The sequence below is a fragment of the Protopterus annectens genome, chromosome 8.part0 (genome assembly GCF_019279795.1).
Source record: "Protopterus annectens isolate FY-2018-M chromosome 8.part0, PAN1.0, whole genome shotgun sequence".
Taxonomy (NCBI): domain Eukaryota; kingdom Metazoa; phylum Chordata; order Ceratodontiformes; family Protopteridae; genus Protopterus; species Protopterus annectens.
Window position 1 is genome coordinate 1,843,353,690 of NC_056741.1, and position 15,463 is coordinate 1,843,369,152.

Here is a 15,463-nt window from a genome sequence, read left to right on the forward strand (position 1 = left end):
TACCCCTATACTCCTCCCTTATCAGGCCCATGAATGTGTACTATGCCCCATTTGGTATGTATCTCACCTGCCACTTGCAACAGCTAGGGAGACCCCCATATGTACCTCACCAAGAGGATCAAGGGTCTCCAACAAATGTCATATGCTGCCAGACTAAAGAAACACCAGCTGTATTCCGTAGCATACTGCCTACTTAGAGGTGATCTGTGCCTGACGTACAAGGCCATGTCCAATCAGGAATTGATGGACATGTTCCACCTCATAAAATCCAATTCCATCAGAACCACAAGAGCTACAGATTTAAACCTCAGCACAAATATGAATAGGACATGCTGTAGGGACAGATTCATAACTCAGAGGCTTCCCATACTTTGGAACAGACTCCCAGTTCATGTTAGACGGAGCCTCTCACTGACTCTCTTCATGTGAATTCTTGATGAGTGGATGGGAGATCATAGGTTTACACCAGGGTCATCTCTGTGTCACTACTAGACAGAGGCACAGTAAACTAATGCTATTATGTAAGGGGGTCTTCACTGTGTCACTACTATACAGAGGCACAGTTTTCTAAATATATTCTGTACACTGTCTGCAGATAGCCTAGTACTAAACTATGACACTGTGAAACTATATATGTCTATGTATTTCTACATCCCTCTCTATCTATGTATACATATATGCATATTATATATATATATATATATATATATATATATATATATATATATATATATACATACATATCTCGATATACATACGTATACACATGATAGATATATATATAATCCTTTGTAGTTTCACATATGTATACACACAGTAACGTACTGATGAACATCCATTACTGTACAACCTACATTGTACATTGCACTACAACCTACATTGCTATGTGCACATAACTACCTTCACATACATATGTATGTACAGCCTTCAGTGACAGTTGCAGTATGTCCCCAGCCCTATGCACATCTTCATATACATAGATACAGACCATTAACACATATGGAGGGTTCACAGTATGTAGACTATTATATTAGTACTTTACATTACCTGTGTTTGTTGCAGCTGTTTGCGTAGGCTTTCAGTTACTTGGCCTGCTGTCAGCTTGTTTGTTTTGTTGTTAGTTTTTTTTTTTATTTTTTTATTTCTTTCTCTTTCTCTTTCTCTTTCTCTTTCTCTTTCTCTTTCTCTCTCTCTGTCTCTATCTCCAGAGGGTGCAATGAAAGTATTGCATGTGTGGAGTGGGAGTACAGAATGCTTTTGTAGGTATCTGCACATGTCCATGTGATGGCCTCTGCACCAGTTGTTAGCCAGCATTTACTAATTGCATGCAGCCTGTTGTGTAGTGATTGCAGTTCTCACTGTGATTTCAGGACAGTGCTATAGAAAGGTCTGTTAGGTAGGCGTAGCCCTTTCAGATTATCAGGGTGGGGACCATGCTGGTTTGCTGTGGACACTGTTCTGTGAGTGTAAGGGTTGGTATGTCTCTCATATTTCAGGCTGTGTTGTAGACACTGCAATGCATGTTGTACTGTAAGCTGAGTATTCCTTCCTCCAGTTTCCTCTTCTCCATGGGTATGTAAACTGACACCTACGACTAGTAATACTGTGTATATGGGTGTGTGTGCTTTCCTGTGGGAATTGTGGTGTAACTGGTATATAGCAGTGGCTCTTGCAATCTGTTGCTATGGCTTCAATATTTGCCCTTTACATTCACTCCTTGTATGCCTGCTAGCTGTCTTTCCTGTAATGTGTTGCTATGGCTTTCCTATTTTCCATTTACATTCACAGCTTATAATGCTTGCTATATCTGTTTGGGCAGCAATTCCCTATGTGTTTGTTGTGGTAGGGTGTTACTGCATGCAGTGTGGTCTGGCCATGGTGTGGGCCTTGACACTTACAAGGGTATTTGATCATGCTGCTGAGCAAGCCTCAGATACTCTCATGTGCATCTTTTATCAGCCTCATGGAATGGTACATATCGGTGGGATAATCCACTGAAATAATCTGATATTCTGCAGTTGTGACTGTGGGTTATTTAGAGCATATGTATTACTACACCATTTGTGACGTGCAAGTGGTGCATACTTTCAGTAATTCATAGTTACCATTGCATATGTAGTAACACCTTTATGCCTACTGTTAGTAAATTTCACAGGATGTCAGTGGGGCACAGTTGACATTTGTTTTCACATCAGGGACATCCCTGTAACTCAGTCACAGTTGCTATGTCTGGGCTCTTAACTATTCAACTATGGCAGTGTTTATCCTGCTGTGAGTATGTGTGGCTTGGCAGATGCTACTGTGACATTATTACCTACTAGCTACCAACTAGCATGGATGTTTCTCTTCACACAGTACTATTTTACAATTCCACTAGATTTGACACTAAATATACATGACATGCTTTGTGTACTAGACATGCTATATTCCCTTTACATTAATTCCTACTATTTCATGATATATTTCTTTCAGCACAATGTTCTTGTACAGCAGTCATGGCTTAGTGGTAAGTCATGCAGACTAGTGTACCCAAGGTCCTGGGTTCGAGACTGACAGAGGTATTTTATTTTGCTGCTGAGAAAACTATAGGCCTTGTCATTCAGAGTGACTAAGGCACTTTTAAGCAGTTGTAAGCGGGTTAGCGCTGGTTTGCGTGGAGCTCACGCATGCGCTCTGCCACTTAGCTTCGCGCACACATGCTTAGCTAAGCACACAGAAGCCCAGTCCCGCTTACTACTGCTTAAAAGTGCTTACTTTCGTGCACATCCACGCTATTTTCTTTTAAAGAAAAGAAAATGGGGAGCTAGGAAAGTGGTGATAAAGGGGGCACAAAGAGGGTAGGACAGTATGAAAACAAGCTCAGGTTTTGCAGGAGGGATGTAGGAAAGGCCCATAGCTGCCCATTTCTTCATCAGCAACAGCTGTACATATGTTTGTAATTTGGTGTGAAATTTGAAACCTTCCACCCTTGAGAGAGGTGTGAGGACAACAATATTTGTTGTACAGCCAATTGTAATTGCCAGTTTACATGTCCAGCAGACATGTATGCAAAATGGGCAGCTATGAATGGGGCGTAATTTTTTTGTGGGTACAGAGTGCCCTTTTTTTTTTTTTTCAGGTGAGAGTGGTATGTCAGGTACAGGAAGTCGGTATAGCTGGGGAGGTAGGTAGGGGAGGTTAACAGACAAGACAAACAAGACGCATACAGGGGTGGTGTATGACACATGTGGGGGGGATACACAATTGACGGGGCGGATGTTTGGATATCTCAAGCCCATGAGCCCACAGATGGCAACAGTGGAACTGAGATCCTTACCCATGGGCAGTTGCCACTGTGCCTTCACTGCCCAGGATGGGGCTGTGCTGGGGGCTGTGTAGGATGGGCAGCAGGCACGTCCATGAGTTGTGCCACCCATGCCTCAAGCTGGTGTAGGGGCCCAAGCACAGCGTGCCTGATCTCCCTATGCACCACAGTCCGGACACTACGGAGGGTGAGTGGATGTTCTCCTCCGGCCACACTTGCAGATGGGGGATGAGCCCCATCCCCTGCAGCGCTTCCACCCGCAGGTGGCACAGGGCCACTGGAGGAGGGTCTGGCCTGGGCACTACTGCCAGGTGCACTCGCCAGCTGAGGTGGGAGAGGTGGGTCCGCTAGAACCCGCCTTCCCTGTCATCCTATGTTTTGCATTATTTTATGACAGTTTGGGTTAGTAATGTACAATACCATTCACAATTAGTTGTAACAGCATGCATTAGTATTCCCATTAACCAAACACCCATAAATTCAAGCCATGGAACAGCAAGCATAACACATGCATAATTTGAACAACAATAATACACAATCCAACAACATGCAGGGTTGATTGATGGCAACAGGCCATCAGGTTTGGATGTATGAACAGGGCACATGCATCAACGTACATGCAAATATGTATGAACCAACAGGACAAATGTCCAGGAGAGTTAATTGTGAATACACATACCCATTTCATGTGGAATGGATTATTTGTGGTTATAGGGTAGGGTGAAGAAATATTACATTAACAACTTTAAATACCTATACATATGCTGCACATTTCTACTAGCTGCAGATATATACACACTACAGGTCTGACTACAGTTTCCTATGTGTAAGCTTATGCATGTTGGTGATAGGAATGTTACTGCTACATTAATATACATTTCATTTTTATTAATACACATTCATATCTGGCTCTGTTCAGCTACAGCATCCTGCTACATTTGCTTTATATGGCTCTAGACAACTGTGGATGTTTGGTATTTCATACAATCATACTATCTGCATATTGCAAACTGACAGCAACATATCCAAATTGTGGGACACACATTCCTGCTTCTGTACTTTATTCCACACATTTCACTGTTTGGTTGTGCCTGTCACATTCATTTCATTCTGTACTGACTGCAGTATACTTTATTCAGGAATTATTACAACTTTATTGGTGGATTCATACCTCTTTCTCACACTCTCACTTGTTTTATTTTTACAATTCAGGATGGTACTTAATTCTAGGCTTTATTGACATGTTTTACTTGGTTAAAACAATCCTTTCCAATAGTCTCACTTGTGTCATGTTTCACAATTTAAACAGGGATATATTTCACACATGTGTTTTACTCAGCTTGTGTAGCTGTAATTTCCAGCCTGCTGCAGGTTATGTACTATTATATTACAGGTGGAACATCTTTATTTCAGACTTGTTTCATTTTTATTTTTGGATTACAGGCTGCATCACACTTATGTAATCACACAGTACTAGCAGAATCTCTCTTACACTGTTACTTGCACTTTTTATTAATAGGTGACTACACTGCACTCTTTTGCAAGCTGTCATACTTATATTTTTAACAGTTACAGGGAGAGAATTACTAACCTGCGTGGTAGCGCAACCGCACAAGCCTATCGGCATAGGCTCGATGATTTGCGGAATGGACACCTGCAGCTGCAATATAAATTAAGTAATATTGGAATACACATCTCCATAATATCAGCTAGGTTAACTTTCTACATAAATAATTACATGTAACTTACTCAGTAGTGGGGCGTTGGGCATTTGCCGGGCCTCCTGGATACAACGGTTCAGTTGGTCCTGCTTCCATCTCTTCAGGTCCGCATGGTGGTGACGGACCTGTTCACCAGTCCTTGGTATTCCTGTGGCACTGGTGAGATCATGTGCCAACTGGTCCCATGCCTCAGCCTTGTATGCTCCCCACAGGACCTGGCCCTGCATGAGTTGGGCCTCATGATCGTGGACGAGGAGCCAAACCATATATTTGGACTCCTCAATGCCCCACCTCTGTGCTTGGAAGCAACTACCCTCTCCTACACCTGCCATCCTGACTGCAAATCGGTTCCACAATCAGTTATGCTGTGTATTCCCGCCTATGGGGCTTGTATATGCCGTTTTTCCCGCACTTATCTGTGATTGGCCATTTTGGAAATGTATCAGCTTCACAAAACCTGCTTTGTCATGCTTCTCTTTCCATTCATTGCTATATATATGCTATTACTGCATTTCTAAGAGTAACTGTCATGGCTTAGTGGTTCAGTACTTTGACTATGGTGCATGGTATCCTGAGTTTGAGCCTGGCCATTGCTTTTTATATTTTATGACTGTCTACACAGGCTAGGAGGTGTGTCTGTGTAAAGGCAGTTTTGATACAGCTTGCTCAACGTTGCCCGCCGGTTAGCTTGTTGGCGCGGTGCGCAGCTCCACGCAAACGGGTTACGCTGGTTTACACGTCGTTTGGCTGTCAGCATGCATATTACGCTCAGCTCAGCTACGGGCACACAGTTTCAGTGTGTTAAAACGCTGCTCAAGCCCAGGCACTCATTTTACACCTGTTAAACCACTGCTCACCTACAGGCAGATATACTCAGCTTGTTAGAGTGTAGCTCAGCTATAGGCACTTCTGACTTTTTTTTTTTTTATCACACATTTCTTCATAATACATGGCCCTTTTCATTACATTTTACATAAAAATAATTTTATATATGTATATATATGTCAGGGAATTGTTTCGTGCTTATTTCACTAAAAATAAAAATTGATGATGTGGGGGCTCGAACCATGACTGCCTCCTTTTCAGCCAACGTCTCTACCGCTACGCTATTGCTTCTTGGCTTACTTTGCATATTTAGATCTTATATGCTTTTTCACTGACTGCTAACTGTGGCTAAGCGACGGGCACGCTCGTGCAAACGAGCTCAATCACGGGCAAACATCTTTAAAACTTATAAAAAATATATACATGTTCATTTTTACATTTTATGTTTATAGTCTGTGGGGGCATGTGTTGTGTTGTGTTTATTGACATTTACGCGGACTCTGTTGTGGGGGTTTACTTTCGGAACTGTTACTCTTCTGGGGGCATGTCCATTTGCAGGGCTTGTCCTATGGACACGCCCCCTACTTTCTTACACGGACCGTGTTAGCCTTGGGTGTGAGTCAGCATGCCCTCATGAATATGCATGGCATGCTGACGTCACACCGTTTAACTGCAGCCTCCGTGTAAGCCTTGTAACTCTTACACGGAGGCTTTGTGAATCCTGCCCCGGGTTATATGCAAGGATAAAAGCAAACTTTCTTGCAGTAGACAAGAGAGAGGGATTCCAGTCTTTCACATTCTAAAGTTTAGTTAACAATTATGACACTACTTTATGAATAATTTTTCAAAGCTGAAGACAGAACTGATAGTTCAGTTTTTGCCATCAAGCATTCCTATCCTGTTTTCAATATGGAGCAATGCTTGTGTTCATCCCTTTTCATCTTTTCAGTATAGAGCAACATTTGTGTTCTCCCTTCACCTCTCAGCATGGGATAGCATTCCTGTTCATCTCAGCAAGGCAATGGACCTAAAATACCTCTTCTTGCAGCTGATTCCCATTACCCTCCCACCTTGCACCTATCTTAGCCTTACAATTTAAAGTGCTGTTTTTGCTCAGTTGTCACCAATATGCCATGCAATTTATATTTATATGTATTAAAACATGTTTTATATGTATTATTGAATGCTCTTTGGAATTCCTCCATTCATCTGCAATACACCAATCTACTTGTTGATGTAAATGTATATCACTATATATCTATGTCTATCTCTAGCTATTTATCTATCTATGTATCTATGTATCTATCTATCTATCTATCTATCTATCTATCTATCTATCTATCTATCTATCTATCTGTCTATATTTTCATCTGTCTGTTGTTCCTACTGTGTTGTCACTGAATTCCTGGCATGAGACTGCAATTAGCCATTTGTAGTCAGTACTTCTTTTAGTGAAGAAGCATGGTCAAATATGGCTTACATTAACCATTGTGATTTAATATGTGGTGTGGTGAAACAGTGCAGCCATGCTGTAGGTTTACTGATGATGTGGGTATCTACACACACACACACACACACACACACACACACACACACACACACACACACACACACACACACACACATTATATACAGTCTATGACAGATGATCAAAGTATCAATGCTTAAAAGATTTTGACTCACAAAGATTTGAATACACACTATCTCAAATAACAAAAATTTGAAAAAAAAAAAAATCTCTTTTTTTTCCCCAGGGAACAAGCCCCCAGCCCTCACATCACCTGCTAATTACGTGGACTAACTCTGAGATTATAATACAGTGTGAAGGGTAAATTCCCCAATCCCTGCTGTACTATAATCTTGCATGAAATGAAGCATGAGATCAGCTGATTTTCAAAACACTATACTGTCTTTTTTCCTTATGAAAAGTTGCCGTCTCAGTAGGTTACAGGAAACCCATATACATCTGTGTATGTATATCTACAGATACATAGATAGCTGTAGATATGTACACACACACACACACACACACTCATATATATATATATATATATATATATATATATATATATATATATATATATATGGGTATACACACACACACACACACACACACACACACACACACACACACACACACACACACACACACAAACACACACACAGACACACATACATATAAGTTCCATTAATTTGACTAAAAACTCAAAATGAAAATTGGAATTTGCCCTTTACCCACAGCTGTGTGATCCTAGAGCTGGTGTTAAATAGGTTTTCAATAGTTTGAGTTTTTTTATGTAATGATTTAGATATATATATATATATATATATATATATATATATATATATATATTTAATCCTGAGATTAATTTTTTCCATGTCTCAAATATCCTCTGTATTGTTCTCCATTGTAGCAGTTATTACTTCAGTGTCCTCCTTTTCAGCCCCAGTTCTGTGACTGACCAGGCCCTCTATATAACCTCAGTTCTGTAAAAGGCCAGCACATGGACCCTCCTTACAAACTGAGTTCTGAGACTAGTGAACACCTGAGCCCTCCATATATCCCCAGATGTGTCAGCCATCAATATATTGACCTTCAGTGGAACCCTGTCCAGCGTTTTGTCAGCATAGTGTCCCTGTTTACAACTAATTCTAGTCATTGGTCTGTACACTGTCCCTCTGTACTACAACTCCATTCATGTCAGTGCAGAATTAGGAACCATTTGCTATCATAGAAGATTTAATACAGATTTTATTGAAAATGAATGTATGCAGGACATTTTCATGTAATATTAAATAGGCGTTCTTCTGACTGTTTCAGGGTGAAGTAAAAACCGAAAGTTAGATCAGTTAGATGAGTTATGAGTGCTAAGGTGTGGAGTGAAGCTAACAGTTGTGCATTGTTAAGACAGACAACAGTATAGCCACATACTGACTGTTTCTCAATGTATATTGGCCATTGGTCAGTTACATTATTGGCGGAGATGTCTTGTTCACCAGAATGTACGCATTTCCTAACTGATTTAGTATAGTTGTTTTTCTGTAGAGAAGAGGCAGTTATCAAAACGGCATTAGGCAAAGATTTGTACACTTGATGAAAGTTATAAAATAAGAATGTTTTGCATTTTTACACTGTGCATGAAAAGAGAAAGGCAGATTTGATAAGTATGATACCATTTTCCAATAATGTTAATAGTTCTATAGAAACAATAACATACTGCTGGTTGGTTGTATTATTAAACAATTTCACATTACTGTATCATTGTTTGCATGGTTAAATGTGATTTGTTTTATTCTAGCTCTTGTTAAAAAAATATGTTCAGTCTGGCTGCCTGGTTTTAAAACAGTTATTTTTGATTAAGGGCCATAAAATATTCTTTCTGACAGTTATCGTGAGTGAGAGCTACTGGACATGGGAGTCCCTGTGCTTTATATTTATTCGCATCTCTTTTTTTAGGAGAATACCGACACTTTCCTCTCTTCAGCTGACTCCGAATGGAAGGTACAGGCAGCCTTTTTATTCTGTGCATCAGTATGCATTTATTATTTGTTCCCATTGTGATCTGCTCGCTTTCCTCATTACCATCTTCATTAGATTATGTGTACTGTCTGCATTTTGCATGAGACCTGCCTGCCTTCAGTTCCAAGTTATTCCTAAACTAATAAACATTGCTTGTGCTTCGCACATGTCAGCATGGTTCTTGCTGAGTACCTCTACAATATATAACTCACAGGTTAAAAGGTCTGTTTTGTAAACTGAAGCCACGCTGCGTTGTGCTGTTTTATATTCGTACATATCAATTTCAGTACAAATTGTTACTCTGGAGCCATGCTGTAGTGTAGAATAGCAAACAGAGATAATTTTAATGATTTCTTTAAGTCAGAGGTATACTGAAAATCCTAATGAAGACAGGTGTTTAGTTTTCAGCAAAGTTTCTTAGAAAAAAAATGATTGCTTTCTTGGAAGGTGAACAGCGAAGGACATGAAAAAAATCATTCCCTTTTTTCAATTCACTTCATGTTGTCTGAATTAAGTTTGATTCTGTTTCTATTTTCTGAAAAGGTTATTTAGTGTGCAAGTTCCTGCTATATCCTCTTGTCAGTCCTACTTAAAGTACCCAACTTTCACCTTGCAAAAGAAAAACATCCAGATTCAAACATCTTGAATAAGGCAGATGTTTAAAACTGCATTATTCAAAATCAAGTGCATGGCATCAGTTCAAACAGCAGATGTATGGATTCTAAATAAATGTTTTAAAAATGCTTTTGCGGGAGTGGGGGTTGGTGGTAGGCATTCCTGCATTTCCATCTGACTGGCTGGGACTCATCACATATTACAATTCAAAGTCATGTAACATTGAAAAACAGGAATTACAAGTATTCATTTTTCTTCGTCTGTGCAGACTCAGGAGGTTGTGGGAACCTATAAGCAGTATAAACACTCTTTTTGCAACTTCTAATACCAGAAACGAATTTTGTTGAAAGACACTTTGCTTTTTAATCCAATGATTGTTACTCTTGAAATGACACCCTGAGCCCATGTGCAAAAATAGGAAAAAGGGGCTTTTGTAAATGGATGGATGGATATAACCATAGACTAAGTGTATATGTTGTGATGGTGTCCACTCACATGGGTGGGAAGGCTTGATCCTACAAGAAATCTTAATCTGAGTTTCACAAAAAGTGACTTCAGTGAGTTAATTTTGCAGTGATTTTACCAAACTAACAGTTCCTGTGATGACATGGCATGATTCTAAAGTTGCTATTGGTACATCGGGTGACAGGAGGGTGGAGCCCCTTCTTAATGGGTTCAGAAAACTTTTCTATGCAAAACAATGTTTGTAGACATCCCAGTTTTGAGTTTGATAATCATAAACTGCTGTTTGTTTTTGTTGTCATTGGATGTTACTTAACAGTGTTGTGTCTTTGCAATGAAACCGATAACTAAAATGAACTTCATGAGCGTGGGATTTTGTAAGATGAACCTTTACTTTGGTGGTATTCTAATTTGTTTTCTAACTTTTTAGTACCTTTATCTGTTGCAACTGTGCCACAGCATATTTTTTTCCCTTTTCATTCTGCCTCAGCTCTTTTTGTCTTACTCAGTTGATTTTCTCCTTATTGTATTATGCTTTGTATTTCTGTGGTGTTAGTCCATGCCCCCCTGCCTTATCCTGTAAGGTAATTTCCTCATGTCCTGTGCTTTATTATTCAACCGTAAGATGTTCTGTTCTGACCTTCTGCATTGTCCTTTGTGACTTAATCCTCTGTTTCTTTACTCATTCTTCATAATCAGGTAAAACTAACTTGGCATAACCTTGATAGGTACAGTGTAAGAGCTGTAATCTGATTAAATGTCTTTCAGATAAGAAGCTATAATCTGATTAAATATCTTGTAGCTAAGGAGCTGTAATCTGATTAACTGTCTTGCTTTTAGTCACATATTAGTAGTGGATGCTGGAATCTCATTCAGCCTTTCAGAATGAGATTTGTGATCTAACAAACAAACCGCTAACACTGCAACAGTAATGTAGAAAGTCAGAAACATGGAAAAAAGTAGGAATGGGATGCAAGTCCCCCTTAACTCACACTGTAGAGGCTGTGCATATTCAAATAATACAGTTCACAACTACAGAGTAAAGGCAAACTCCTTACATTTACAAAACAGGTTCTTCACAAAATTTGAAGCCTGTCATTGGAAAATGTATTTGTTTATTTGTTTGCCTTTATTTACTGGGAGAGTTCAGTTGGGTTTAAAGTAACTGCTTTTCAGTGGAGACCCAGGGAGAAAAGCTCCAGCCGACACAAAACAGAAATATGATAATAGCATATTTACAATTTAATTTAAACATTTGATTGCTGATATAGGTACAGAGAAACACAGTTCAAAGTGGCTTACATTGACAATCTATCTAGGGTAAATAAAATTAAAAAGCATTTGACTTTTGATATTGGTACGAAGAGACAAATACAGAGAGGCTAACATGAAACATTCAAAGAAGTATGCTTCTGGAATAAGAGAAAATTAATATCCTTGACCTTTATAACAGAATAAGATATGTGGAGCAAGATTTTTTTTTTGTCTTTCTACATTACTTTTTCAGTATGAATTGTTTCTATATTAGTGGTTTCAGTCATCTGGCTTGAATCCACAGAATATACCAATCACGTTTCCAACATGTTGCAATATAATTACACTCTACTGTCTTGTGCTTTGTTTATGTTATGCTATGTGATGTTCTGATATTCTGTACTGTTCTCTACTGTCTAGCACCATTCTCTTCTGTTTAGTTCATGTTGTTTTACATTGTGATAATATCTTAGAGATATACGATAGACGTTCCCTTCAGTGTAGTCATGTTATATGTTTTCTTTTTATATTCGTACATATCTTTTACTTTATGACAGATTGCCTTATTAAGATAGGAATGCAGATATTTTATTAATTACTTGCTAACCAGGTAAGACAGATGAACTTGGGACCTTTTTTAGTCTTACCCAGGGCTTAAGACACAATAAGCATACATACAAGAATTTGGTTAATTAATTAATTAATTAATTAATTAATTAATTAATTAATTAATTAATTGTTATTTAGGGCATGAGTGTAGGGGGTCATTTGATTGACTGAGTGTTATATAAAAGCATTGTGAGCTGGAACATCATTGTTCTGATGAAGTCTGGGATATACCCAGACAAAAGGGCTTAACCTGTATGGTAATTACTTGTATTTACTTTATTTGTTTTGGCTACTTGGATTAAAGAGGTTCGTACTACCTTTGTGGTACAGTTTTTTGGATACATGAGAAATTACATGACTCTCGGTTTAATTTTTCCAAGTCTTTTGGGTTTCTAATGACAGGAATGGACCCCATTCCTAAGGCAAAGTACAGTTTAAAGTTCATGAAATTAGTATTGTTTGAATCTTTGATTTTATCTGAAAGTACTGTTCGCAGCACCCGTAATACGTTCAGAACGGACTTCTGCAAATTACATGGAGTTACATGTATCTGTAACATACCTAAATATGACTGTTAATTCTTTTTTTAGGAGACCCATTGATCCTAATACTTTGGAAGTGTCTGGGTACCCTCTTCCACATTTCCCTCTTTTCTGCCTGCAACTCCTGATATTTTTTACTTTGTGTTTCTCTGTACATAAGGCACTGTAATCACTGGCTGTAGCAACTTCACTGAATCATGCTACTTTTATTTTCTTGTAATGGACTACAATATCTGGTTTTCTTTTATCTATTTTTGAAGTGTTGGCAATGGGTGATCTCATGTGATATAAACATCATTCTCTACAATGCTCTGTGACTCATGTTTAAAATGCTTCTCAGCTATTTCAATACTGTATTGTTTGCACAATTGCAAGTATTGCCACATTATTATACTTATCAATATACAGGCCCTCTTCCATTAGCATAGCACACCCGGCAACAAGATGTGCTACTCTTTCCAGGTCTGTTTTACAAAACTCACATTTGTTTGTTTCTCCAACATGTTCAGGGGACTTGTAAACCAACTTGTATGTAGTCCATTGTCTTGGGCTGCCTATGTTAGCCTTTCATCTTTTGGTTTAAATTCACGTCTCCTTAACCATTCCTGCATCAGGGCCTAATTGACATGAGGTTTTTCTAGGGGTTTTCTGTACTTGAAACTCTATAACTTTTCCACATTTCTTGCTTTCTCATTTGGTTCGTCTCCTTATATAGATATTTTTTTGTTTTGTTTTTTGGCACATTCAATTGCTGCCTGATTTTTGCCTGCTTCTGGTTTGATTTCCATTCCTGCTTGACACCAATATCTTCTGCCAATCTAAGCAGGGAAGTCATATTAGACTTGTTCTCCTCATGTTTTAAAATATTCACTATGTTTGGATCTGTGAGGTCATCAGATATGTATGAAGTCCTATGACTGCAGATCTAGTTATGTAATCAGTTTCAAGGAGGCTCATACTGCCTTCAGAACAAGGAATATATAATCTTGGTATACATTGATTTTCATATATCATTTGATAAGCATGAAACATTTTTCTTGTTTTCCTGTCCAACTTATTCAATACCTTTTGGGGTCAGTCAGTCACCCCACTTCTAATTGTGCCTTTAGCTCCTCATCTGATTAACTATACTGTTTTTAAATCATCTACAAAAAAATGATAAGTTGTTATACTGTGTTGTTTTCTGGGTGCCAAATTGGAACCATGACCAAGTCTGTTAAGTAAAAAGCTTAAAGGGTTAAGGGCAAGACAAAAGAGTGGTGCTGACAAAGAATCACCCTGGAATATCCCCTCTGAGTTATAATTGATCAAGATAGGGTATATCTTATACATCTGTGAACACTCCTTTTTCTATGAATGTGTGATGCTCTCAAATGCTTTTTTGTAGTCTGTCCATGCTGTTGTTGTTGTCTTTTGGCTTTTCCTGGTTAGTGGTCACCACAGCGGAACTCCGGTCCGCTAATGATTGGCAGTAGATTTTCACGAACGCCGAGGTGCCAGCTCGACGTTCAACCTTCAACGAAGGCGCACCCATTTACGCATGCCTTTTGAACGCCCACCCAACTATGGGGAGGACATGCAGACTCCACACAGAAGGCACTCCCCGCACTCCAGCCGAGAATCAAACGGGAGAACCTCTTGCTGTGAGGCAACAACTCTACCTCTGCACCATCGCGGAAGTCATGCCATACTTATATTCTTCCCCTTTTTATAATTCTCAATTATGTCTTTATTTAACAACGTATAATCTTTGTTCCTTATTACTTTATTTTGTCACATTTTTTGTTCTATAGTAATGACTATAAACTCTGTCGGCATCAATTCCAGCTTATAGTTTATATATTGTTGGAAGGCAAGTTGTCGATCTATACTTTTTAGGATAGCTTCCAGATTCAATCTAAGGACGAATATCATTTTTTCCTGTTGTTAACCAGGTGTGGTGTCTGTTCAGGGTGTGCATATAAGAGTTCTTACTCAGGGCTAAATCTTTGTGTAAAGATGTTAATACTTTCACCCAGAAGTTAGGTACTGACTGCATCTGGCTCTGGGGTTTTCCATTTAGGAGCTTTTCTTAATATTGTTTCAGGTTCTCTCTGGCCATTACTTCATCCCATTTCATATGCTGTACATTTGAACTTCTTACTGTTTCTTTTACTTCTTCTATAAATTCATAATACATCTATACATACATAATACATCTGATGTACTTACCGGCATTTAATACTTAGTACCTTCTGGTCTCCATATACATACCCTGTACTTACAAACATAAAATATTTAGTACTTTCTTTTCTCTACAATACATCTTATGTACTTACAGACATAGGATATTTAGTACTGTCTTCTCTCCATGATGCATATCTTGCACTTATAGACATAGAATATTTAGTACATAAGACATCTCATGTACTTACAGACATAGGATTTGTTGTGCTTTCTGTTGTGCATAATACATATCCTGTACTTATAGACATGGGGATATTTAGTATTTTCTGTTCTCTATATGATGTTCGATGTTGTGGAGCTTCGATCTTCTGACACAGACCCATGTATATTTATGAATTTATATGGTTCCCTATTTAAACATCAAATGTTCACAGATGTTCACAAA

At 38.7% G+C, this 15,463-nt stretch overlaps 1 protein-coding gene across 4 annotated transcripts in view; it reads left to right on the forward strand.

Moving 5' to 3' along the window:
- Window positions 1-15,463, forward strand: part of NDRG4 (NDRG family member 4) — a 1,570,634-nt gene that overhangs the window by 795,277 nt on the left and 759,894 nt on the right. For 3 of the 4 annotated variants that reach the window (XM_044081333.1, XM_044081334.1, XM_044081336.1), the window contains exon 3: window positions 9,308-9,352. The exons of the other annotated variant lie outside the window; for it this stretch is intronic. In XM_044081333.1, the coding sequence (XP_043937268.1) occupies window positions 9,308-9,352 (45 nt within the window). The remainder of the gene's footprint in view (window positions 1-9,307; window positions 9,353-15,463) is intronic. 4 annotated transcript variants of the gene reach the window in all.